Consider the following 24,537-nt stretch of genomic DNA (forward strand, 5'->3'; position numbering starts at 1 on the left):
GCCAGTTTGGAGAAGTTTTGCCGGTTTGGAGAAGCTTGGCCAGTTTGGAGAAGCTTGGCCGGTTTGGAGAATGCTGCATTGTTACTACATTCTTCTAAACTGAAAAGTTGTTGGATGAATAAACACAGTCAGAATAAGAGGTATTTACTCTCATTCAAAAGACATTCGACATATGCAGGGATTTCTCCTCTCTGTTTTCTGTTGTTATTTGGTTACTATGGTGATACAGTCATGTGAAGAATTTATTAACTTCAGAAAATATATATGCCTAGTATAATTCGTTCAGTCACTAGTTCACATGAAGAAGGGAACAGAACATTAGTTTCCATTTCCATCAGATAAAGAGGGAAAAGGAGAGGAAAGGGGAGGGGAGAGTGGGGTGTGGTAATCAATGTTTAAAACCAACAGCCCATCCCTCTCTTCCTCACTCCCTCGCTCTCTCTTTCTCTGACTGTCCAACTCCTCGCACAACTTCGGTGAGTGAAAACTAAACCTAGTAAAACGTGTACCTGAGTGCCTCACTGCTAAAATGCTTCAGTTTGTTTTATCTGCGTGTGTCTCTGATATGTTAGATGTGCCAAATTATACATTTTCATTGGGTGGTTTACCACATTTATTTGCAATTGTGTGTAGTTTAAAGTTTTATAGTGATTAATACTTGACTGCAAAAGTTTGAATGACTTCAGGGTGTGCTTTGCAACAGTTAGTAAGCGCCTGTCTGCATTGTTTGTGATCTTGAGTCAAGCTCTACGGAGGGCGTAACTCTGTCTGCCTGTCCATTCAAACATGTGTGGGTGCTACTCAGAGCACTACGCAGTTCAGATGAAAGAATCTCTCTTCTCTTCCGCCTCCTCCCCTCTCTCTCTTCCTCCCTCAATCCTTCCATAGTGCAGAACACTACTACCTTCTATCCTCAAACCCCCCTCTCTCTCGCTCTCTCTTTCCTTCACTATGTCCTTACCATAAGCTCTCTCTCCCCTCGCTCTGACCATTCTGTGAGTAGTGTGTTTCTAGTTATCAGATGGGCAGTCAGAGGGGTGGTAAGAAGGTGTGTCTGGTTGGAAGCCTGCCGGTCCTGGGGCAGCTGACAGTGACTCAGAGAGAGATCAGTGGAGTCCACCACAGTGACTGGGATTGTTCCTTACAACTATAATGTTGTGCTTACCATGTTCATACTGTATGGTTGCGTCAGCGTCCTTATTTGACCACACTTACTGCAAGTCACTCTGGAGAGGAGGGTCAGCTAAATGAGGGATTTACATTACAGATGCTTCCTTAAACTCAGAAACTAGACTACGGGTAGGCAGAGAAAGAGAGAATAGAGAGAGCAACCTCCCTACATAGTGGCGAGGTATGTGAAGGGACAGAGTGAAGAGACACACCTTAACCAAACTAGATAGAAAGAGGGTGGAGACAGGTGAGGGGTGGGGGAGGTGCTGGGATTTCTGTTATTGTTTGCCTGAAATTACCAACGCGCCTTTCTGCCAATCCACCAATTTCCTCCCATCTGTCCTCCTGTCTATGTGTCTGTCCCTGTCTCTCTCTATACAGTATATATTATTTCTCTATTTCTCCTTAAAATCCCCCAGAGTTAATGAGAGAGACATGCAAGGGCGTTGGCTAGAGCCATGTCTGTTTGTGTTTAAACAACTCAGCCCCCTCTTCTCTTCCTTTTTCCCCTCCATATCCGCCTCTCTCCCTACGTCTCCATCTCTAACCTCTCTCCGCCTCTCTCCCTCTCTAATTACCTCTGTTGCGTTGCGCTCCATCTCTCCTCCCCCTCTCTTTCTCTTCCTCCCTTTGTGGTAGAGATGTAGAACTTGTTTGCAGTAGTGGGGCTTGGTGTGTGTGTAGTTTAGTCTTTGCTTCGTGTGCAACAACCGTTAATACTCTTTAAACCCTCTATTGAACCTGAACCTTGTGTTTAAACACGATTAAACCAGTGCCAACATGACTATTTCCCAGACATGTATGGAATGGTAACCCGGATGTAAGATAAAAATAGACTTGAATTGAATATGTCCCTTTAACTACGTTTCTGGGATTTCACATTTCAAAAAGTCAAATAAATAGATCAAATAATTCATATAATGTTGATAATATTAGATGTATTATACTGTGAATACAGAGTAACCAAACATTCCCCTCTCAAGGCGTGGACATCATGTCCACTAGCATCCTGCTATCATTAATAAAACCTTTTTTTTTCTCTCTCTCTCTCTCTCTCTCTCAGTCACCATGTCACAGGTCCAGCAGGCTATGGCATTGCTCATCGCAGCCTTCCACAAGTACTCTGGCAAGGAGGGCGACAAGACGACCCTGAGCAAGGGAGAACTCAAAGATCTGCTCAACGCTGAGCTTGGAGAGATCATGGGGGTGAGTGGATCCTAGGAACAGTTCAGTTTAATCATGCTTTATTAGTAGCACGACCAAATACAATACTGCTAAAGACAGACACTATTGAAATATTGAATTTCTTGGAATATCACAAACACATGACCAGCCTCATCCAATAGAATAACTTAATCTCTCACACCTTTATAAACAAATACCAACTGTGTGGATTCCAGTTTTAACTGCTGAAATCAAAGTCTCACCCATTACCTCTCTCTCTCTCTGATCATTATAACAGAAAAACACTGACCAGGCAAAGGTTGACAAGATCTTCAAAGATCTGGACGCTAACTCAGATGGCAGTGTGGACTTCCAGGAGTACGTCACACTGGTGGCCTGCCTCACCATGATGTGCAATGATTTCTTCAAAAAGAAGTGAAACAGCTCCCCCTGCCCACTCTCCACAGAACAGCAGCTCTTGCTCCATGTGTGAATTCATGATAAGATTAGCCAGATCCTGAATGCAGGTTCAGAGGGACAGAGATGCAGGTTTACACACATACACAGAAAAAGGGTTGGGTTGGTTATACACACCACACATAGACAGACAGGTGAAGGACACATACACTGACCTGTACACATACAGACATATAGGCTACAATCTCATTAGATGGAGAGGAAGCTCTTTGGTGTGTTTAAAGTGAAAAATGAAATAAACTATTTTAATATGTTTGGAAGAAAGCTGACGTATCATTTGTGCAGCTGTGTGTGTGTTTGTGCATGTGTGATTGGCTGTGTATGTCCTAAATAGGATACAGCAAGCAACATGAATCAAACATCAAACCTTTGTTTTCAGACACCTGGTGAAATAATACTATTTGTTGATTATGTCAACGTAAACCAAACATACAATGAAATTAGGGTATATGAGGCATCCCCTATATTTGACTACTTAATTACGTCACAATACTGTTATCTACTCCAGTGCCAGTAAGAATACAGGAAGTCAACTGTTACTGTGAAGGTCCAATAGAGCCACATATAGAACCATCTCCAAGATGAAGCTTCCTACCCAGCAACATGAAACAACAAAGATAATATCCTAATAATTATACTGTATCGCAGGTCTCCATATAGAACCATCTCCAAGATGAAGCCTCCTACCCAGCAACATGAAACAACAAAGATAATATCCTAATAATTATACTGTATCGCAGGTCTCCATAGAGAACCATCTCCAAGATGAAGCCTCCTACCCAGCAACATGAAACAACAAAGATAATATCCTAATAATTATACTGTATCGCAGGTCTCCATAGAGAACCATCTCCAAGATGAAGCCTCCTACCCAGCAACATGAAACAACAAAGATAATATCCTAATAATTATACTGTATCGCAGGTCTCCATAGAGAACCATCTCCAAGATGAAGCCTCCTACCCAGCAACATGAAACAACAAAGATAATATCCTAATAATTATACTGTATCGCAGGTCTCCATATAGAACCATCTCCAAGATGAAGCCTCCTACCCAGCAACATGAAACAACAAAGATAATATCCTAATAATTATACTGTATCGCAGGTCTCCATATAGAACCATCTCCAAGATGAAGCCTCCTACCCAGCAACATGAAACAACAAAGATAATATCCTAATAATTATACTGTATCGCAGGTCTCCATATAGAACCATCTCCAAGATGAAGCTTCCTACCCAGCAACATGAAACAACAAAGATAATATCCTAATAATTATACTGTATCGCAGGTCTCCATATAGAACCATCTCCAAGATGAAGCCTCCTACCCAGCAACATGAAACAACAAAGATAATATCCTAATAATTATACTGTATCGCAGGTCTCCATAGAGAACCATCTCCAAGATGAAGCCTCCTACCCAGCAACATGAAACAACAAAGATAATATCCTAATAATTATACTGTATCACAGGTCTCCATATAGAACCATCTCCAAGATGAAGCCTCCTACCCAGCAACATGAAACAACAAAGATAATATCCTAATAATTATACTGTATCGCAGGTCTCCATATAGAACCATCTCCAAGATGAAGCCTCCTACCCAGCAACATGAAACAACAAAGATAATATCCTAATAATTATACTGTATCGCAGGTCTCCATATAGAACCATCTCCAAGATGAAGCTTCCTACCCAGCAACATGAAACAACAAAGATAATATCCTAATAATTATACTGTATCGCAGGTCTCCATATAGAACCATCTCCAAGATGAAGCCTCCTACCCAGCAACATGAAACAACAAAGATAATATCCTAATAATTATACTGTATCGCAGGTCTCCATATAGAACCATCTCCAAGATGAAGCCTCCTACCCAGCAACATGAAACAACAAAGATAATATCCTAATAATTATACTGTATCGCAGGTCTCCATAGAGAACCTATTGGACAATACTGAAGATGAAAATTAAGATTAGCCCTAGTCCAGCAATCGCCTAGTCTTAGATTTAATCTAAGACAAGGCTGCGTAAGGAAGTTTGTACATGTCTATCACCAGATGATCATCGCCGCGGGTCAGAGCAGGAAGGTAGGGGAAAGCAACAGCGGCAACATAAAAATAGTGCGTAAAGTAGCACGCAGTAGAAGGAAAGGTTGTTCAGGTGTCAGGAAGAGGTGTCCTGAGAGTGTGTGGCCATATGTTTCAAGCGTCTCAGATTAGGAGTGCTGATTTAGGATCATTTTTGCCTTTTTAGATCAATATGAATGATATTACTTGGACAGAGGGGGACCTGATCCTAGATCAGCACTCCTCCTCAGAGGCACGATACACACAGCCCCTGGTCACGCAGCCACTCGGTTGAATCTAACACATCTCTATGATGCATTAGTCTTGATCAGGGTTGGGGCCAATTCTACTGACATTCTAGTCTGAACTGAACTCCTATAGAGAACCTCCCTGTCACATTCAACTGATGAGAATTGAAATTGATTGACACAACTCTGGTGTCAATAAAAGTAACATTTAGGCCTACAGTAATCCAGGGTACTTGATATGTGAGAGTGAGACTAGAAGGTGGAGGTTGTTGTGCTCCAGCCCAGTGCAGAGGAGACCGACAGGGCCGAGTGAGGCCAGGAAAGACTGAGGCTGTTCTGAGCTGAGCTCTTGGTTGTTCTCTCAACCATCAAGGTTTCGGCCAGAACATCTCAGCAGAGCCACCAGTGGGTTCTCATTACTGTTTGTGTGTGTGTGTGCTTTGTGTGCTTGTGTGTGTGTGTGTGTGTGTGTGTGTGTGTGTGTGTGTGTGTGTGTGTGTGTGTGTGTGTGTGTGTGTGTGTGTGTGTGTGTGTGTGTGTGTGTGTGTGTGTGTGTGTGTGTGTGTGTGTGTGTGTGTGTGTGTGTGTGTGTGTTCATTTTACAGAGTAGGTTGATTGAGAACACATTGTATTTTATATGGCAACGATTCCTTCTAGGCCTTCACCAGTTCTTGTGATGATTGAAAAGACAGGGGGCATTCAGGGACATTCAAATCAAATCAAATGTATTTATATAGCCCTTCTTACATCAGCTGATATATCAAAGTACTGTACAGAAACCCAGCCTAAAACCCCAAACAGCAAGCAATGCAGGTGTAGAAGGGACATTCACCATCAGACCATAGGAGCTTGTGTTGGGATTCAATACTCTTCACAATCAACAACATACACTGATAGATTGGCTAAACACATACGTCTGAGACATGTGACCATCAGTTGTATTAATTTTGTCAACACTCTGAATAATGTTACAACAAGAACATACTTTGTTGATGAGATTGGAGAACATTAAAAGTGAATGGAACAGCCAGCAGATATATTTTGGGTTGTGGAAGTTGGGGAGAGTACCTCACCTGGACAGTAGACTCCGCCCTGCATAAACCGGAATTATATAGTTTAACCAATCAGACACCTTGTCGGCTGGATGGAATAAGGAAGTAATCTGCATAGGCTAATCCTAATCCACAGACAAAGGCAGTTTTAATCTGAGATCTTCTCGGCAGGCTGGGCTCGTCTGGCTGGGTCTGTGGGATTGATCCACCAAAGACAGTCTATTGGAAGATACCCAGAATCTATTTCTCCAATAGGAATCCCAGATCACGCTTGTGACAGCAGCACATGGATCTAATCTTCCTCTCTCCCATTGACCTCAATACAACCACATGGTGATCTGTTCAACTACCCATGTTCTGTAGTTGTTCATGGAAGTAATTGTTGGTTGTGCCTCTAAATTGAAACCCTCTCTGACTCTCTACCCACTACAGGTAGTGACCAGCTTTTGCACAGAAGGCTGTAGTGAATGGAGGTGGATGGAAGCGCCTTTGATGTGGTTTAGATAATCTAATGTTTGCTTTTGGCTGTCTGGTGACAAGGAGGCTATTTTTGGTCAGTCATGTTCGGCAGTGTGAAGAAAATCATCTCTCTGTTTGAGACTCGACGGCAGCCTCGCCCCCTCTCTCTACCTCCTTCCCTCCCACCATCTCTCTCTCCATCTCTACCTCCTTCCCTCCTTCCATCTCTCTCTCCATCTCTACCTCCTTCCCTCCATCCATCTCTCCCTCCAATCTCTGACTCCTTCCCTTCCTCCATCTTTCTTCATCTCTTCCCCAATCCCTCCCTTCCTCCCAATCCCCTCTCTGTCCCCCTTAAAGAGACACTCTTCTCCTTCTGCCTCCCTCTCCGGCTGCCCTTCCTCCCTCTCCGGCTGCCCTTCCTCCCTCTCTCCCCAGTTGTAGTTTTCAGAGTGAAAGAGAGAGCGAGAGAGAGAGAGAGAGAGAGAGAGAGAGAGAGAGAGAGAGAGAGAGAGAGAGAGAGAGAGAGAGAGAGAGAGAGCGCGAGAGAGAGAGAGAGAGAGAGAGAGAGAGAGTGAGAGAGAGAGAGAGAGAGAGAGAGAGAGAGAGAGAGAGAGAGAGAGAGATAGATAGAGAGAGGAAGCTGACAGAGTCTCAGTCCCTTCACACAAATATTCCCTGGCCTGTTTACCAACAAAAGACACACACCATGACTACCGTGACTCATTCATGACTCATACCAGATGGATGTGGCCGGACATATACTGTTCACCACGGCACATTGCAGGCAGGTATACACACAAACACACTATAATATATGCCATTTAGCAGCACGGAGCACAGACACACACACACCACACACACACACACACGGTCCTGAGGTTGGCACCAAACTGGTTGTAGAGGAACATTTTCCCACAACACATCCCAACTGTAGTGGATGTTTAGTAAACTATGTCCATTGACAGCAATTAACAGAAATGTTACCGTGTTGTATTTTTCTACTGACGAAGCAAAGACCAGTCTAAGATATCTGACTGTCAGTGTTAGTTGGCTGAGAAGGTTGTACAGGGTAACAGCCTGAACAGAGCAGCAGACCAGACTGGTACTGTTTAGAGCATGCCTGTGGTCAGCTGTGTTCCAGTCATACTCTTTTAGTTCATTGTAGTTCTGTGCTGTGGTGGGTGGCAGTTGGATTATTTGCTTTCTGCTTGTTTCCCTTCTGTACAGTTACCATGGCTACCCTACCTGGGTTCTATCTTTGACAGGAAGGATCAATGTTTTCTGTTTGTAACATGTTGCTTTTGTTTTAATGGAACAGAAATGTCACTGATAGTTTCTGAGCACCAGGGCAGCTTACAGTCAAATCATTTCTTGCTCAGCTGAAATATATGTTTTCAAATCATGCATCACTTGAGTTCTCCACTTCATGGGTGATACTGTATTACAGTATTCCACTACTGCTACTGATAAGCTCACTGGCAGCCCAGAAGGGTCCCACCCTGGAATTCAAATCCTCACATGTTTAAACATCAACCAGTCTCAACCCCAAATCACATGAATGTCCTGAATGCATGTGTGTGTGTGTATGTGTGAGAGAGAGAGAGAGAGAGAGTCCGAAAGCTTAAAGTAATATCTCTTCTAAACGTTCCAGAAAACAGGACTCAGTCTCTGTCAGATGTTGCTACTGTTATGTTTGTTGTGTTGTCTTATTCACATCAAAGTCTTTGGGTTTCTGAATGTGAAGTCGTCAAGATATAAAACAATAGCCACCCTGGGGGCACACACACACACACACACATACACACTCACAGATACATTCTATTGCAGTGAGTCACCAACTTTGTTACACAATGACACAAACTTAACTGAGTTTATTCTCCTGACTCCACCCACTGCCCACTTCCCTCTCCCTCTATATATATATATATATATATATATATATATATATATATTATATATATATATATATATATATATATATATACTGTTCAAAAAAATAAAGGGAACACTTAAACAACACATCCTAGATCTGAATGAAAGAAATAATCTTATTAAATGCTTTTTTCTTTACATAGTTGAATGTGCTGACAACAAAATCACACAAAAATAATCAATGGAAATCCAATTTATCAACCCATGGAGGTCTGGATTTGGAGTCACACTCAAAATCAAAGTGGAAAACCACACTACAGGCTGATCCAACTTTGATGTAATGTCCTTAAAACAAGTCAAAATGAGGCTCAGTAGTGTGTGTGGCCTCCACGTGCCTGTATGACCTCCCTACAACACCTGGGCATGCTCCTGATGAGGTGGCGGATGGTCTCCTGAGGGATCTCCTCCCAGACCTGGACTAAAGCATCCGCCAACTCCTGGACAGTCTGTGGTGCAACGTGGCGTTGGTGGATGGAGCGAGACATGATGTCCCAGATGTGCTCAATTGTGTCTGACACCCTCCAGCCACATGCGGTCTAGCATTGTCTTGCATTAGAAGGAACCCAGGGCCAACCGCACCAGCATATGGTCTCACAAAGGGTCTGAGGATCTCATCTCGGTACCTAATGGCAGTCAGGCTACCTCTGGCGAGCACATAGAGGGCTGTGCGGCCCCCCAAAGAAATGCCACCCCACACCATGACTGACCCACCGCCAAACCGGTCATGCTGGAGGATGTTGCAGGCAGCAGAACGTTCTCCACGGCGTCTCCAGACTCTGTCACGTCTGTCACGTGCTCAGTGTGAACCTGCTTTCATCTGTGAAGAGCACAGGGCGCCAGTGGCGAATTTGCCAATATTGGTGTTCTCTGGCAAATGCCAAACGTCCTGCACGGTGTTGGGCTGTAAGCACAACCCCCACCTGTGGACGTCGGGCCCTCATACCACCCTCATGGAGTCTGTTTCTGACCGTTTGAGCAGACACATGCACATTTGTGGCCTGCTGGAGGTCATTTTGCAGGGCTCTGGCAGTGCTTCTCCTGCTCCTCCTTGCACAAAGGCGGAGGTAGCGGTCCTGCTGCTGGGTTGTTGCCCTCCTACGGCCTCCTCCACGTCTCCTGATGTACTGGCCTGTCTCCTGGTAGCGCCTCCATGCTCTGGACACTACGCTGACAGACACAGCAAACCTTCTTGCAACAGCTCGCATTGATGTGCCATCCTGTATGAGCGGCACTACCTGAGCCACTTGTGTGGGTTGTGGACTAGAGTGAAAGCACCGCCAGCATTCAAAAGTGACCAAAACATCAGCCAGGAAGCATAGGAACTGAGAAGTGGTCTGTGGTCCCCACCTGCAGAACCACTCCTTTATTGGGGGTGTCTTGCTAATTGCCTATAATTTCCACCTGTTGTCTATTCCATTTGCACAACAGCATGTGAAATGTATTGTCAATCAGTGTTGCTTCCTAAGTGGACAGTTTGATTTCACAGAAGTGTGATTGACTTGGAGTTACATTGTGTTGTTTAAGTGTTCCCTTTATTTTTTTGAGCAGTGTATATATATATATCTTTCTCTCTCTGTCTTTCTCTCTATATCTCTCTTTCTTTCTCTCTCTCTCTCCTCCCTCCCTCTCTCTCTCTCTCTCTCTCTCTGTCTCTCTATCTGTCTCTCCACCCTCTTTCTCTCTAGAGGGCTAATAACATCGTATCCATAGAAATTATTTATTCAGCCCCTCCCTCATTTAGAACTATAACAACTAGCATAGCGCTGCCACTTCACTGTGACTATAGCAGCTGTACACACACACACACACACACACACGCACACACACACACGCACGCACAGGAGAGGAAAGCAACAAAAGGCAAATATCCCTCTAGTTTACCTTTGCACAAACATACCTGATGTTATGTGCAGCCAGGCATATAGGCATCATTCTAGTGAGGATATTAGTGTGTACAGTACAGGGATATGTTTTAAGGATGGGCTGGAGGACATGAGTATCATTAGGAGTAACCGCGGACCCAGCTTCCGGCAGGGCAGGTGAAGGGGCAGGTGAAGGGTCGAGAGCCAGACCCGATCCCCCGGTGCATAAACCGGGGCCTCACTGCGGTGGCTGTCGGCACTCGCCTTTTGCCGCCTGATGGCTCGTTGTAGTCGTACATGGGCAGCGTTCCATGTCTCCTCTGAGTGCCGAAACCATTCATCCACTGCAGGAGCCTCAATCTGGCTCTGATGGAATGGTGCCAGGACCAGCTGATAACCCAGCACACACTGAAAAGGGGTTAGATTAGTAGAAGAGTGGCGGAGGGAGTTTTGGGCCATCTCCGCCCAGGGGATAAACGATGCCCACTCCCCCAGCCGGTCCTGGCAATAGAACTGCAGAAACCTACCCACCTCTTGGTTGACTCTTTCCACCTGCCCGTTGCTCTCGGGGTGGAAACCTGAGGTAAGACTGACCGAGACCCCCAGGCATTCCATAAACGCCCTCCAGACTCTAGACGTAAATTGGGGACCCCGATCAGACACTATGTCCTCAGGCACCCCGTAGTGCCGGAATACATGGGTAAACAGGGCCTCCGCAGTTTGTAGAGCCGTAGGGAGACCGGGCAAAGGAAGGAGATGGCAGGACTTAGAAAACCGATCCACAACGACAAGGATCGTGGTCTTACCCCGTGACGGGGGAAGATCCGTCACGAAATCCACCGATAGGTGTGACCACGGTCGTTGCGGAACGGGAAGGGGTTGTAATTTCCCTCTGGGCAGATGTCTAGGTGCCTTGCACTGTGCGCATACCGCACAGGAGGAGACATAAACCCTCACGTCCTTAGCTAACGTGGGCCACCAGTACTTCCCCGCAAGGCAGCGCACCGTCCGACCGATACCAGGATGACTAGAGGAGGGTGATGTGTGGGCCCAACAGATCAAACGATCGCGAACATTAAACGGAATGTACACGCGCCCAACGGGACACTGGGGGGGAGTGGGTTCTGCACGTGACGCCCGTTCGATGTCCACGTCCATCTCCCATACCACCGGTGCCACCAGGCAAGAAGCTGGAATTATGGGAGTGGGCTCCGTGGACCGCTCCTCTGTATCATACAGCCGGGACAGTGCGTTTGCCTTCACGTTCTGGGAACCTGGTTTGTAGGAAAGGGTGAAAACAAAGCCTGTGAAAAACATAGCCCACCTAGCCTGGCGAGGGTTCAGTCTCCTCGCTGCCCGAATGTACTCCAGATTTCGGTGGTCAGTCCAAATGAGGAAAGGGTGTCTAGACCCCTCAAGCCAATGTCTCAATGCTTTCAGAGCCCCGACAACAGCCAACAACTCCCCATCCCCCACATCATATTTTCGCTCCGCCGGGCTGAGCTTCTTCGAAAAGAAAGCACAGGGGCAGAGTTTTGGTGGCTTACCCGAGCGCTGAGACAGCACAGCCCCTATTCCAGCCTCGGATGCGTCCACCTCAACTATGAACGCTAAGGAGGGATCAGGATGCGCCAGCACTGGAGCCGTGGTAAACAGAGCCTTCAGGTTACCAAAAGCTCTGTCCGCCTCAGCCGACCACCGCAGTCGCACCGGTCCCCCCTTCAGTAAGGAGGTAATGGGAGCCGCCACCTGGCCAAAACCCTGGATAAACCTCCGGTAGTAATTGGCAAACCCTAAAAACCGCTGCACCTCCTTTACCGTGGTTGGAGTCGGCCAATTATGCACGGCTGAAATGCGGTCAGTCTCCATCTCCACCCCTGACGCGGACAAACGGTACACAAGGAAGGAGATGGACTGTTGAAAGAACAGACATTTCTCCGCCTTGACGTAAAGGACATGCTCCAACAGTCGACCAAGCACCATGCGTACAAGGGACACATGCTCAGCGTGGGTAGTGGAGTATATTAGAATGTCATCTATATACACCACTAGACCCCGCCCGTGCAGGTCCCTGAAGATCTCATCCACAAATGATTGGAAGACGGATGGAACATTCATTAACCTATACGGCATGACGAGGTACTCATAGTGCCCAGAAGTGGTGCTAAATGCCGTCTTCCACTCATCCCATCCCTTGATACGCACCAGGTTGTACACGCTCCTGAGGTCCAATTTTGTGAAAAAGCGCACCCCGTGCAATGACTCTGTCATACTAGCGATAAGAGGCAGCGGGTAACTGTATTTGACCGTAATCTGGTTAAAACCTTGATAGTCAATGCACGGGCGTAAACCTCCATCCTTCTTCTTCACAAAAAAGAAACTCGAGGAGACAGATGAGATGGAGGGCCGAATGTATCCTTGTCCCAGAGATTCGGTGACATACAGTGGGGGGAAAAAAGTATTTGATCCCCTGCTGATTTTGTACGTTTGCCCACTTACAAAGAAATGATCAGTCTATCATTTTAATGGTAGGTTTATATGAACAGTGAGAGACAGAATAACAACAAAAAAATCCAGAAAAACGCATGTCAAAAATGTTATAAAATGATTTGCATTTTATTATGGGAGTGGGCTCCGGAAGTCCTCGGTGGGAGAAGTCCTTGTAGTCATCCAGAGTTGGACCTTCCCTTCACCATATGGCGTTGGCCCACTTCAGGGCTTTTCCAGTCAGGCAGGAGATGAGGGCGCTCACTCTCTCGTGTCCCGAAGGGGCCGGCTGAACAGCTGCCAGGTAAAGCTCCAGCTGGAGTAGGAACCCCTGGCACCCGGCAGCTGTTCCGTCATACGCTCCTGGGAGCGAGAGCCGAATCCCACTGGATCCTGACGACGGATGGGTAGGCATGGGTGTAGGTAGAGGTGCGGGTGGAGGTAGTGTGGCTGGGTCGACGGGAAATCCTTTTCTCTCCCATCTCTCCATGGTCTGCAGCACGCGATCCATGGCTGTCCCGAGACTATGTAACATGGTCGCGTGCTGCTGGACGCGCTCCTCTACTGGGAGAGGAGGGCTGGCTGCGCCTGCTGACTCCATAAAAATGGTCCGTGATTCTGTAACGCTTTTGGTTTGGAGACGTAGCTGAGTCAGGCGCAGGACACAGGTTGAGTTCAAAACAGTCTTGTTTACTCAAAAAACAAAGTCAAAATCTCCAACAGCAAAATAACAGGGTGAGGAGAAACACCTCCAACAACCAGTTATTTGGATTTTTACTTATTATCTTTGAAAGACAGGGTCCTGAAAAAGGGATGTTTCTTTTTTTGCTGAGTTTAGAACCCTTGGAACCAATTTTGGTTCTTAATTTATTTATTTGTATTTATATTTTACCTTTATTTAACCAGGTAAGCCAGTTGAGAACAAGTTCTCATTTACAACTGCGACCTGGCCAAGATAAAGCCAAGCAGTGCAACCTAAACAACAACACAGAGTTACACTTGGGATAAACAAACGTACAGTCAATAACACAACAGAAAAATCTATGTACAGTGTGTGCAAATGTAGTAAGATTAAGGAGGTAAGGCAATAAATAGGCCATAGTGGTGAAATAATTACAAATTAGCATTAACACTGGAATGGTAGATGTGCAGATGATGATGTGCAAGCAGAGATACTGGGGTGCAAAATAGCAACAAACAAAAAAATAACAATTTTGTGATGAGGTGTGCTATTTACAGATGGGCTGCGTACAGGTACAGTGATCAGTAAGCTGCTCTGACTGCTGATGCTTAAAGTTAGAGAGGGAGATATAAGTCTCCAGCTTCAGTGATTTTTGCAATTCGTTCCAGTCATTGGCAGCAGAGAACTGTAAGGAAAGGTGGCCAAAGGAGGTGTTGGCTTTGGGGATGACCAGTGATATATACCTGCTTTATAGAACCTTAAGTGGTGTCATAAACAGTATGAACCAAGCAAAGAACCCTTTTTGGTTCTATCCAGGGTTTTCTTTTTCTAAGTGTAGATTCATCTTTCCCTAGCACTTTCATGCGTGAGTTCCAAATAGCTCCAAATATTTCTATCAAAGTAAGTGCCTTATTACATTATAATAGTTTCTGCATGTCGTGTTATGTCGTTTCTACTGTAGCGCGGACATGCGAGGTAACGTTACTCATTTCATAACCTTTATGGTGTTTTACTCAATGCTTAGGTAGCTAGCTACATTCTTCTATTAGCTCTGGAAAACAATGCTAATTGTGTCAGAGAAGTATTAGCATTTGTTGTATTTTGAAGCTTCCTGGGCCTTATGATTCCCAAGTGGCGCAGCTGTCTAAGGCACAGCATCTCAGTGCTAGAGGCATCACTACAGACACCCAGGTTCAAATCCAGACTGCGTTTCTATCAAAGTAAGTGCCTTATTACGTTATTATAGTTTCTGTATGTCGTGTTATACTGTAGATCACTGTGTGTATGGAGCATAATATATTTGTGTATATTCCTTATAACAGCGGACACGTGAGGTAACGTTACTCATTTCATAACCTTTATAGTGTTATATTCAATCGTGCTTAGGTAGCTAGTTACATTCTTCTATTAGCTCTGTAAAACAATGCTAATTGAGTCAGAGAAGTATTGGTTTGTTGTATTTTGAAGCTACCCAGTCCTTACGACTCCCAAGTGGCGCAGCGGCCTACGGCAGAGTGTGTTAGTGCTAGAGGCATCACTACAGACACCGTGGTTCAAATCTAGACTGTGTCTCTATCAAAGTAAGTGCCTTATTATGTTAATAGTTTCTGTATGTGATTTGCATGTGAACTGTATGTAAATTTACAAAAAATCCCTTGTTCAGTAATCATCTCACCTGTTAGTTGGCGGTGAACTATGTGGCCATTGAGGGCTGCGTCGATCAGATGGAAAAATGGTACGGCAATTGCTCGGCCTCTGACCGCAAGGCACTACAGAGGGTAGTGCGTACGGCCCTGTACATCACTGGGGCTAAGCTGCCTGCCATCCAGGACCTCTACACCAGGTGGTGTCAGAGGAAGGCCCTAAAAATTGTCAAAGACCCCAGCCACCCCAGTCATAGACTGTTCTCTCTACTACCACATGGCAAGCAGTACCGGAGTGCCAAGTCTAGGTCCAAAAGGCTTCTCAACAGTTTTTACCCCCAAGCCATAAGACTCCTGAACAGGTAATCAAATGGCTACCCGGACTATTTGCATTGTGTGCCCCCCCCCCCCCCCCCAACCCCCCCAACCCCTCTTTTTATGCTGCTGCTACTCTCTGTTTTTTTGTCTTTTTACTGTTGTTTTATTTCTTTACTTACCTATTGTTCTCCTAACACCTTTTTTGCACTATTGGTTAGAGCCTGTAAGTAAGCATTTCACTGTAAGGTCTACACCTGTTGTATTCGGCGCACGTGACAAATAAACTTTGATTTGATTTGAAATATTTTCTAATACCACTTGGTCGTTTTCTGAGTGCATTCCACAAAGCTGTTTATCATGTCCACCTTATCCACTGCCCCCATTTTGAGGTTATTGTCAGGAGGTCTATGTGTAGCTGGTGTATAGGAGTCAGGCGCAGGACAGCAGATAAGAGTAAATACACGTATTTTACTCAACATATAATAAATGTAATACAAAAACAGAGCCCACAATAACGGACCTACCTACATAGAAACAATCACTCACAAACAAACATGGGGGAACTGAGGGTTAAATAAGGAACAGGTAATTGGGGGATTGAAACCAGGTGTGTAAGACAAAGACAAAACAAATGGAAAATGAAAAGTGGATCGGCGATGGCTAGAAGGCCGGTGACGTCGACCACCGAACACCGCCCGAACAAGGAAAGGGACCGACTTCGGTGGAAGTCGTGACAGTTATAGTCAAGCACACAGTCTGGTTTGATGTTTCTCTCTCCCGTCAGGTGGTCCACCTTCCCTGTGGCCGACATGGTTGCTGTATGGACAGTAGAGAGGACATGGATGTCTCGTTTGTCATGCCACTTTACTGCCAGCTGTTGACTGTTCTCCTTGAACTCCGCCTCCCCTCTCTGCATCTTCCTGCATCCGAATGCCGGCATCCTCTTCCTGTTTGACCTGACTGTGACATAGGCACCTGTGCTGTTGGAGAGCAGATGCTGGAAGAGTCTGGGACTGCTGTAACAATTGTCCACATATAAAGTGTGTCCCTTGCTGCAACCAAATGCTATTGTCAGGCTGGTAAGAACGTTTCTTATTTTGTATAACGGGTCAATTAGGATGGCAGTAGCATTGTTGATGAAATGCAGTCATCGCAGCAGAACTAGGAAGCAGTCTTGGGAAAAGAAGGTGGCAAAGTAGGGAGTTGCAAACATAGGATCTATGCTCCAGTATTCTCTTAGGGAGTTCTTCTTTACTATCCCCATGAGAAGGACTGTCACCAGGAAGGTATACATTTCACTAATTGTGGTCCCCCCCCCCCCCCCCCCCACTCCTGGCTTTCTCTTCTCCTGTAGCTCCAAGGCATAGCGATTGGTCTCTACTATGTCTCCCACCAGCTCCTCTGTCAGAAACAATATTAAGCACTCTGCCTCAGATGGAAATGGCAAGGGGTGTTGCACTCCAGACTGGGACTCATCAAAGCAAACAGCAGGGCCAGGAGGGGTGAAATGGCTGGCATCCTTCCAGCTACCACAGAGCTCCTGTACTTCATCCACTGTCGGTCTGCCTCCATCACCACCAGCATCTTCAAAGGGAACTGGGACTTTGTCAGTGGACAAGGGGTCCTCAGATTCAGGGTTCTCAATGGCTGGGGGGCAGCTCCTCACTGTCACTGTCAGAATCTGATTCCTGACTTTTATACTCAGACTCATTGTCAGAATTGTAAAAAATATCCTGAATTTCTGCATTTGTGAGTTGTCTCCTTTTGAAAGACATTGCTAATGCTACAGCATAGCTCACTAGCTACATACATAAACAACATTGAATGGCTCAGAGAGGGAGTGAGAAGTTACGTGATTGACTGCCGACATGTGCCATTTGTATCAATAAATCACTATCAGAAAATGATTTGTGTGGTAATTATTGATATATATTTACTGTTTTATTCACATGTTTTCAAGTAAATCATGCATTCCGATTCTAGCATAGATTGTAATCGGCACATATTATGTGTAAGCTCATTCCAGCTATGTGTGTGGAGCCATGTTTGTTGACATACAATGCATTCTGGGTTTCACGTAATCGTCTGTCGAACCAAATATGCTATAACAAAATGAGGTGAGTAAGGGTTCACACATTTTTGGAGAACGTCAGGAAGTGAATGGTGGGATGTGAACGATGGTAGACGACACACCCCTTCAACATGCATACTATACACAGACCAATCTCATCTTGTGTTCTCTTATTATCTTTGGTTTCTGTGAGGAAAAAAAGCATCCTCGGGTTGCTTTCGATTTCTAGAAAGTGTTTTACGCAATTATTTAGATCAATGGTGAGCTTACCCGTGATGTACTTAATTATAAATATGAATTGCTATTAGCTAATTCATATTGTAGTTTATGTCAGCTGAGTTATAAAAATATGACCGCTTGTGTTGCGTCAATCTTTCCTCAGTTAGCGCTAGGACAAATGTAGCCTACATTTTTCCGGTTTGGATGATTGTGCTATGCTATAGATACTTCTGTGAATATCTGAACATTGCATCCAAAAATAAACTGCTCACATTCTGGACATAACTTTGTAAGGACTGTGTTTGTGTAAATAGTTTCTGAAAAAAGTGTGGCCAGCTCAAATGCTTATTGTTGCGTCATTCGAAACTGGCCATTCTAAATAAGCGTTCTAATCACACAGGTGTGATCGTAGGCTTCAGGGACCACTGTAGAATGATCACACCCGTGTAATGGTACATGTGAAAGGGCTAGAGCAGAGATGGGTTCCAGGAAGTTGTGATAGTTGTGAATCAAATCAAACTTTATTTGTCACATGCGCCGAATACAACAAGTGTAGACTTTTCCGTGAAATGCTTACTTACAAGCCCTTAACCAACAGTGCAGTTCAAGAAGACTAAATCATTTATCAAGTAGACTAAAATAAAAAGTAATAATAAAAAGTAACACAATAAGAATAACATGACAAGGCTATATACAGGGGGCACCGGTACCAAGTCAGTGTGCGTGGGTACAGGCTAATTGAGGTAATCTGTACATGTAGGTGGGGGCGAAGAGTAGCAGCAGTGTACAAAAGGGAGGGGGAGGTCAATGTAAATTGTCCGAATTTTTCAGCAGTCTTATGGCTTGGGGGTAGAAACTGTTGAGGAGCCTTTTGGTCCTAGACTTGGCGCTCCAGTACCGCTTGCCGTGCGGTAGCAGAGAAAACAGTCTATAACTTGGGTGACTGGAGTCTCTAACAATGTTATGGGCTTTCCTCTGACACCGCTTATTATATAGGTCCTGGATGGCAGGAAGCTTGGCCCCAGTGATGAACTGGGCCATTCGCACAAACCCTCTGTAGCGTCTTACGGTCAGATGCTGAGTAGTTGCCATACCAGGCAGTGATGCAACCAGTCAGGATGCTCTCGATGGTGCAGCTGTAGAAACTTTTGAGGATCTGGGGACCCATGCCAAATCTTTTCAGTCTCCTGAGGGAGAAAAGGTTTTGTCGTGCCTGCTTCACAACTTTCTTGGTATGTTTGGACCATGATAGTTTGTTGGTTATGTAGACACCAAGGAACTTCTAACCCGCTCCACTACAGCCACGTCGATGAAATCTCGCGTCTTGTGACTGGCCGGCCGCCCAACAACCTGCCCATTTGACCCTATCCCCTCCTCTCTTCTCCAGACCATTTCCGGAGACCTTCTCCCCTACCTCACCTCGCTCATCAACTCATCCTTGACCGCTGGCTACGTCCCTTCCGTCTTCAAGAGAGCGAGAGTTGCACCCCTTCTGAAAAAACCTACACTCGATCCCTCCGATGTCAACAACTACAGACCAGTATCCCTTCTTTCTTTTCTCTCCAAAACTCTTGAACGTGCCGTCCTTGGCCAGCTCTCTTGCTATCTCTCTCAGAATTACCTTCTTGATCCTAATCAGTCAGGTTTCAAGACTGGGCATTCAACTGAGACTGCTCTTCTCTGTGTCACGGAGGCTCTCCGCACTGCTAAAGCTAACTCTCTCTCCTCTGCTCTCATCCTTCTAGACCTATCTGCTGCCTTTGATACTGTGAACCATCAGATCCTCCTCTCCACCCTCTCCGAGCTGGGCATCACCGGAACGGCCCACGTTTGGATTGCGTCCTACCTGACGGGTCGCTCCTACCAGGTGGCGTGGCGAGAATCTGTCTCCGCACCACGTGCTCTCACCACTGGTGTCCCCCAGGGCTCTGTTTTAGGCCCTCTCCTATTCTCGCTATACACCAAGTCTCTTGGCTCTGTCATATCCTCACATGGTCTCTCCTATCATTGCTATGCAGACGACACACAATTAATCTTCTCCTTTCCCCCTTCTGACAACCAGGTGGCGAATCGCATCTCTGCATGTCTGGCAGACATATCAGTGTGGATGACGGATCACCACCTCAAGCTGAACCTCGGCAAGACGGAGCTGCTCTTCCTCCCCGGGAAGGACTGCCCGTTCCATGATCTCGCCATCACGGTTGACAACTCCCTTGTGTCCTCCTCCCAGAGTGCTAAGAACCTTGGAGTGACCCTGGACAACACCCTGTCGTTCTCCACTAACATCAAGGCGGTGACCCGATCCTGTAGGTTCATGCTCTACAACATTCGCAGAGTACGACCCTGCTTCACACAGGAAGCGGCGCAGGTCCTAATCCAGGCACTTGTCATCTCCCGCCTGGATTACTGCAACTCGCTGTTGGCTGGGCTCCCTGCCTGTGCCATTAAACCCCTACAACTAATCCAGAATGCCGCAGCCCGTCTGGTGTTCAACCTTCCCAAGTTCTCTCACGTCACCCCGCTCTTCCGCTCTCTCCACTGGCTTCCAGTTGAAGCTCGCATCCACTACAAGACCATGGTGCTTGCCTACGGAGCTGTGAGGGGAACGGCACCTCCGTACCTTCAGGCTCTGATCAGGCCCTACACCCAAACAAGGGCACTGCGTTCATCCACCTCTGGCCTGCTCGCCTCCCTACCTCTGAGGAAGCACAGTTCCCGCTCAGCCCAGTCAAAACTATTCGCTGCTCTGGCACCCCAATGGTGGAACAAGCTCCCTCACGACGCCAGGACAGCGGAGTCAATCACCACCTTCCGGAGACACCTGAAACCCCACCTCTTCAAGGAATACCTGGGATAGGATAAAGTTATCCTTCTAACCCCCCCCCCCCCCCCCTTCCCTTAAAAGATTATAAGGTGAATGCACCAATTTGTAAGTCGCTCTGGATAAGAGCGTCTGCTAAATGACTTAAATGTAAATGTAAATGTTAATGGGGGCCTGTTCAGCCCGCCTTTTCCTGTAGTCCACGATCAGCTCCTTTGTCTTGCTTACATTGAGGGAGAGGTTGTTGTCCAGGCACCACACTGCCAGTTCTCTGACCTCCTCCCTATAGACCGTCTCATCGTTGTCGGGGATCAGGCTGTTGTGTCGTCTGCAAACTTAATGATGTGTTGGAGTCGAAATTGGCCATGCAGTCATGGGTGAACAGGGAATAAAGCAGGGGACTAAGTACACACCCCTGAGGGGCCCCAGTGTTAAGAATCAGCGTGGCAGACATGTTGTTGCCTACTCTTACCACCTGGAGGCGGCCAGTCAGGAAGTCCAGGATCCAGTTGCAGAGGGAGGTGGTTAGTCCCAGAGTCCTTAGCTTAGTGATGAGCTTCGTGGGCACTATAGTGTTGAACGCTGAGCTGTAGTCAATGAACAGCATTCTCACATAGGTGTTCCATTTGTCCAGGTGAGAAAGGGCAGTGTGGAGTGCAATTGAGATTGCATCGTCTGTGGATCTGTTGGGGCTGTATGCGAATTGGAGTGGGTCTAGGGTGTCCGGGAGGATGCTGTTAATGTGAGCCATGACCAGCCTTTCAAAGCACTTCATGGCTACCGACGTGAGTGCCACGGGGCGGTAATAATTCAGGCAGGTTACCTTCGCTTCCTTGGGCACTGGGACTATGGTGGTCTGCTTGAAACGTAGGTATTACAGACTCGGTCAGGGAGCGGTTGAAAATGTCAGTGAAGACACTTGACAGTTGGTCCACGCATGATTTGAGTACACGTCCTGATAATCCGTCTGGCCCAGCGGCTTTGTGAATGTTAACCTGTTCAAAGGTTTTGTTCACATCAGCTAGCGAGAGCGTTATCACACTGTCATCCAGAACAGCTGGTGCTCTCGTGCATGCTTCAGTGTTGCTTGCCTCGAAGCAAGCATAAAAGGTGTTTAGCTCATCTGGTAGGCTCGAGTCACTGGGCAGCTCGTGTCTGGGTTTCCCTTTGTAGTCCGTAATAGTTTTCAAGCCCTGCCACATCCGACGAGCGTCAGAGCCAATGTAGTAGGATTCAATCTTAATCCTGTATTGACGCTTTGCTTGTTTAATGGTTCCTCTGAGGGCATAGCAGAATTTCTTATCCTGTTAGGGCTAGGGGGCAGCATTGACACGGCTGGATAAAAAACATACCCGATTTAATCTGGTTACCACTCCTACTCAGTAACTAGAATATGCATATACTTATTACATATGGATAGAAAACACCCTAAATTTTCTAAAACTGTTTGAATGGTGTCTGTGAGTATAACAGAACTCAAATGGCAGGTCAAAACCTGAGAGATTCCTTTACAGGAAGTGGCCTGTCTGACCATTTGTTGAACTTCTTTTCCATCTCTATCATTTACTAAGGATCTCTGCTCTAACGTGACACTTCCCACGTCGTCCATAGGCGCTCAGAGCCCGGGAAAAAACAGAATGTCGTCATTCCAGCCCCAGGCTGAAACACATTATCGCCTTTCTCAAGTGGCCGATCAAGAGACACTAGCTTATGCGCGTGACCCCGACCTCCCCCGCCTTTGGGATTTTTTCCTCTGTTTGTCGAAAAGGAGATTCCCTGTCGGAATATTATCGCTTTTCTACGAGAAAAATGTCGTAAAAATTGATTTTAAACAGCGGTTGACATGCTTCGAAGTACGGTAATGGAATACTTAGAATTTTATTGTCACGAATTGCGCCAAGCGCGTGACACTTCTTTACTATTTCGGATAGTGTCTGGAACGCACGAACAAAACGCCGCTATTCGGATATAACGATGGATTATTTTGGACCAAACCAACATTTGTTATTGAAGTAGCTGTCCTGGGTGTGTATTCTGACGAAGACAACAAAAGGTAATGAAATTTTTATAATAGTAAATATGATTATGGTGAGTGCTAAACTTGCCGGGTGTCTAAATAGCGAGCCCGTGATGCCTGGGCTATGTACTTAGAATATTGCAAAATGTGGTTTCACCAAAAAGCTATTTTAAAATCAGACATATCGAGTGCATAGAGGAGGTCTGTATCTATAATTCTTAAAATAATTGTTATGCTTTTTGTGAACGTTTATCGTGAGTAATTTAGTAAAATGTTAGCGAATTCCCCGGAAGTTTGCGGGGGGTATGCTAGTTCTGAACGTCACATGCTAATGTAAAAAGCTGGTTTTTGATATAAATATGAACTTGATTGAACAAAACATGCATGTATTGTATAACATAATGTCCTAGGGTTGTCATCTGATGAAGATCATCAAAGGTGAGTGCTGCATTTAGCTGTCTTCTGGGTTTTGGTGACATTATATGCTGGCTTGAAAAATGGGTGTCTGATTATTTCTGGCTTGGTACTCTGCTGACATAATCTAATGTTTTGCTTTCGTTGTAAAGCCTTTTTGAAATCGGACAGTGTGGTTAGATTAACGAGAGTCTTATCTTTAAATGGCTGTAAAATAGTCATATGTTTGAGAAATTGAAGTAATAGGATTTTTAAGGTTTTGAAAATCGCGCCACAGGATAGCAGTGGCTGTTACGTAGGTGGGACGAATTCGTCCCGCCTAGCCTAGAGAGGTTATAAGCGTCCGGATTAGTCTCCCGCTCCTTGAAAGCAGCAGCTCTAGCCTTTAGCTCGATGCAGCTGTTGCCTGTAATCCATGGCTTCTGGTTGGGATATGTACGTACAGTCATTGTGGGGACGACGTAATCATTGCACTTATTGATGAAGCTGATGACTGAGGTGGTGTACTCCTCAATGCCATTGGATGAATCCCGGAACATAATCTAGTCTGAGCTAGCAAAACATTCCTGTAGTGTAGCATCCGCGTCATCTGACCACTTTCGTATTGAGCAAGTCACTGGTACTTCCTGCTTTAGTTTTTGCTTGTAAGCAGGAATCAGGAGGATATAATTATGGTCAGATTTGCCAAATGGAGGGCGGGGGAGAGCTTTGTATGCATCTCTGTGTGTGGAGTAAAGGTGGTCTAGGATTCTTTTCCCCCTGGTTGCACATGTGACATGCCGGGAAAAAAATGGGTTAAACGGATTTAAGTTTGCCTGCATTTAGTCCCCGGCCACTAAGAGCACTGTTTTTGGGTGAGCATTTTCTTCTTTGCTTATGGCCTTATAGAGTTGGTTGTGAGCAGTCTTAGTGCCAGCTTCGCTTGTGGTGATAAATAGACGGCTACGAATAATACAGATGAGAACTCGCTTGGTAGATAGTGTGGTCTACAGCTTATCTTAATACCTCAGGCGAGCAATACCTCGAGACTTCTTTAAAATGAGACATTGTGCACCAGCTGTTATTGACAAAAAGACACTCACACATCCACCCCTCGTCTTACCAGAGGTAGCATCTCTGTTCTGCCGGTGCATGGAAAATCCCGCTAGCTCTATATTGTCCGTATCTTCGTTCAGCCACGTCTCAGTGAAACATAAGATGTTACCGTTTTTAATGTCCCGTTGGTAGGATAATCTTAATCGTAGGTCATCAATTTTATTTTCCAATGATTGCACGTTAGCAAGAAGGATGGAAGGCAATGGGAGTTTACTTGTTCGCCTCCGGATTCTCAGAAGGATGCCTGATCTGCAGCCCTTTTTCCGGCGTCTTTTCTTCACGCAAAAGGTGTGGATCCGGGCCTGTTCCAGTGAAAACAAGATATCC

The 24,537-nt window shown here is 45.7% G+C and overlaps 1 protein-coding gene across 1 annotated transcript; it reads left to right on the forward strand.

Moving 5' to 3' along the window:
- Nucleotides 1-304: 304 nt before the first annotated feature.
- LOC123728158 (ictacalcin) lies at nt 305-3,075 on the forward strand. Its single transcript, XM_045698905.2, has 3 exons — nt 305-476; nt 2,234-2,376; nt 2,633-3,075. The coding sequence occupies exons 2-3, from the start codon at nt 2,239-2,241 to the stop codon at nt 2,771-2,773; spliced, it is 279 nt and encodes a 92-aa protein (XP_045554861.2). The 5' UTR covers nt 305-476; nt 2,234-2,238; the 3' UTR covers nt 2,774-3,075.
- Nucleotides 3,076-24,537: the final 21,462 nt, after the last annotated feature.

The sequence above is a fragment of the Salmo salar genome, chromosome 02 (genome assembly GCF_965601325.2).
Source record: "Salmo salar chromosome 02, fSalSal1, whole genome shotgun sequence".
Classification (NCBI taxonomy): Eukaryota; Metazoa; Chordata; class Actinopteri; order Salmoniformes; family Salmonidae; genus Salmo; species Salmo salar.

Excerpts from the sequence above, each read along its gene's own strand:
- LOC123728158 (XM_045698905.2), top strand. The coding sequence starts at position 2,239 with ATGTCACAGGTCCAGCAGGCTATGGCATTGCTCATCGCAGCCTTCCAC. Across the intron at positions 2,377-2,632 it reads AGCTTGGAGAGATCATGGGG|AAAAACACTGACCAGGCAAA; the intron begins GTGAGTGGATCC and ends TCATTATAACAG.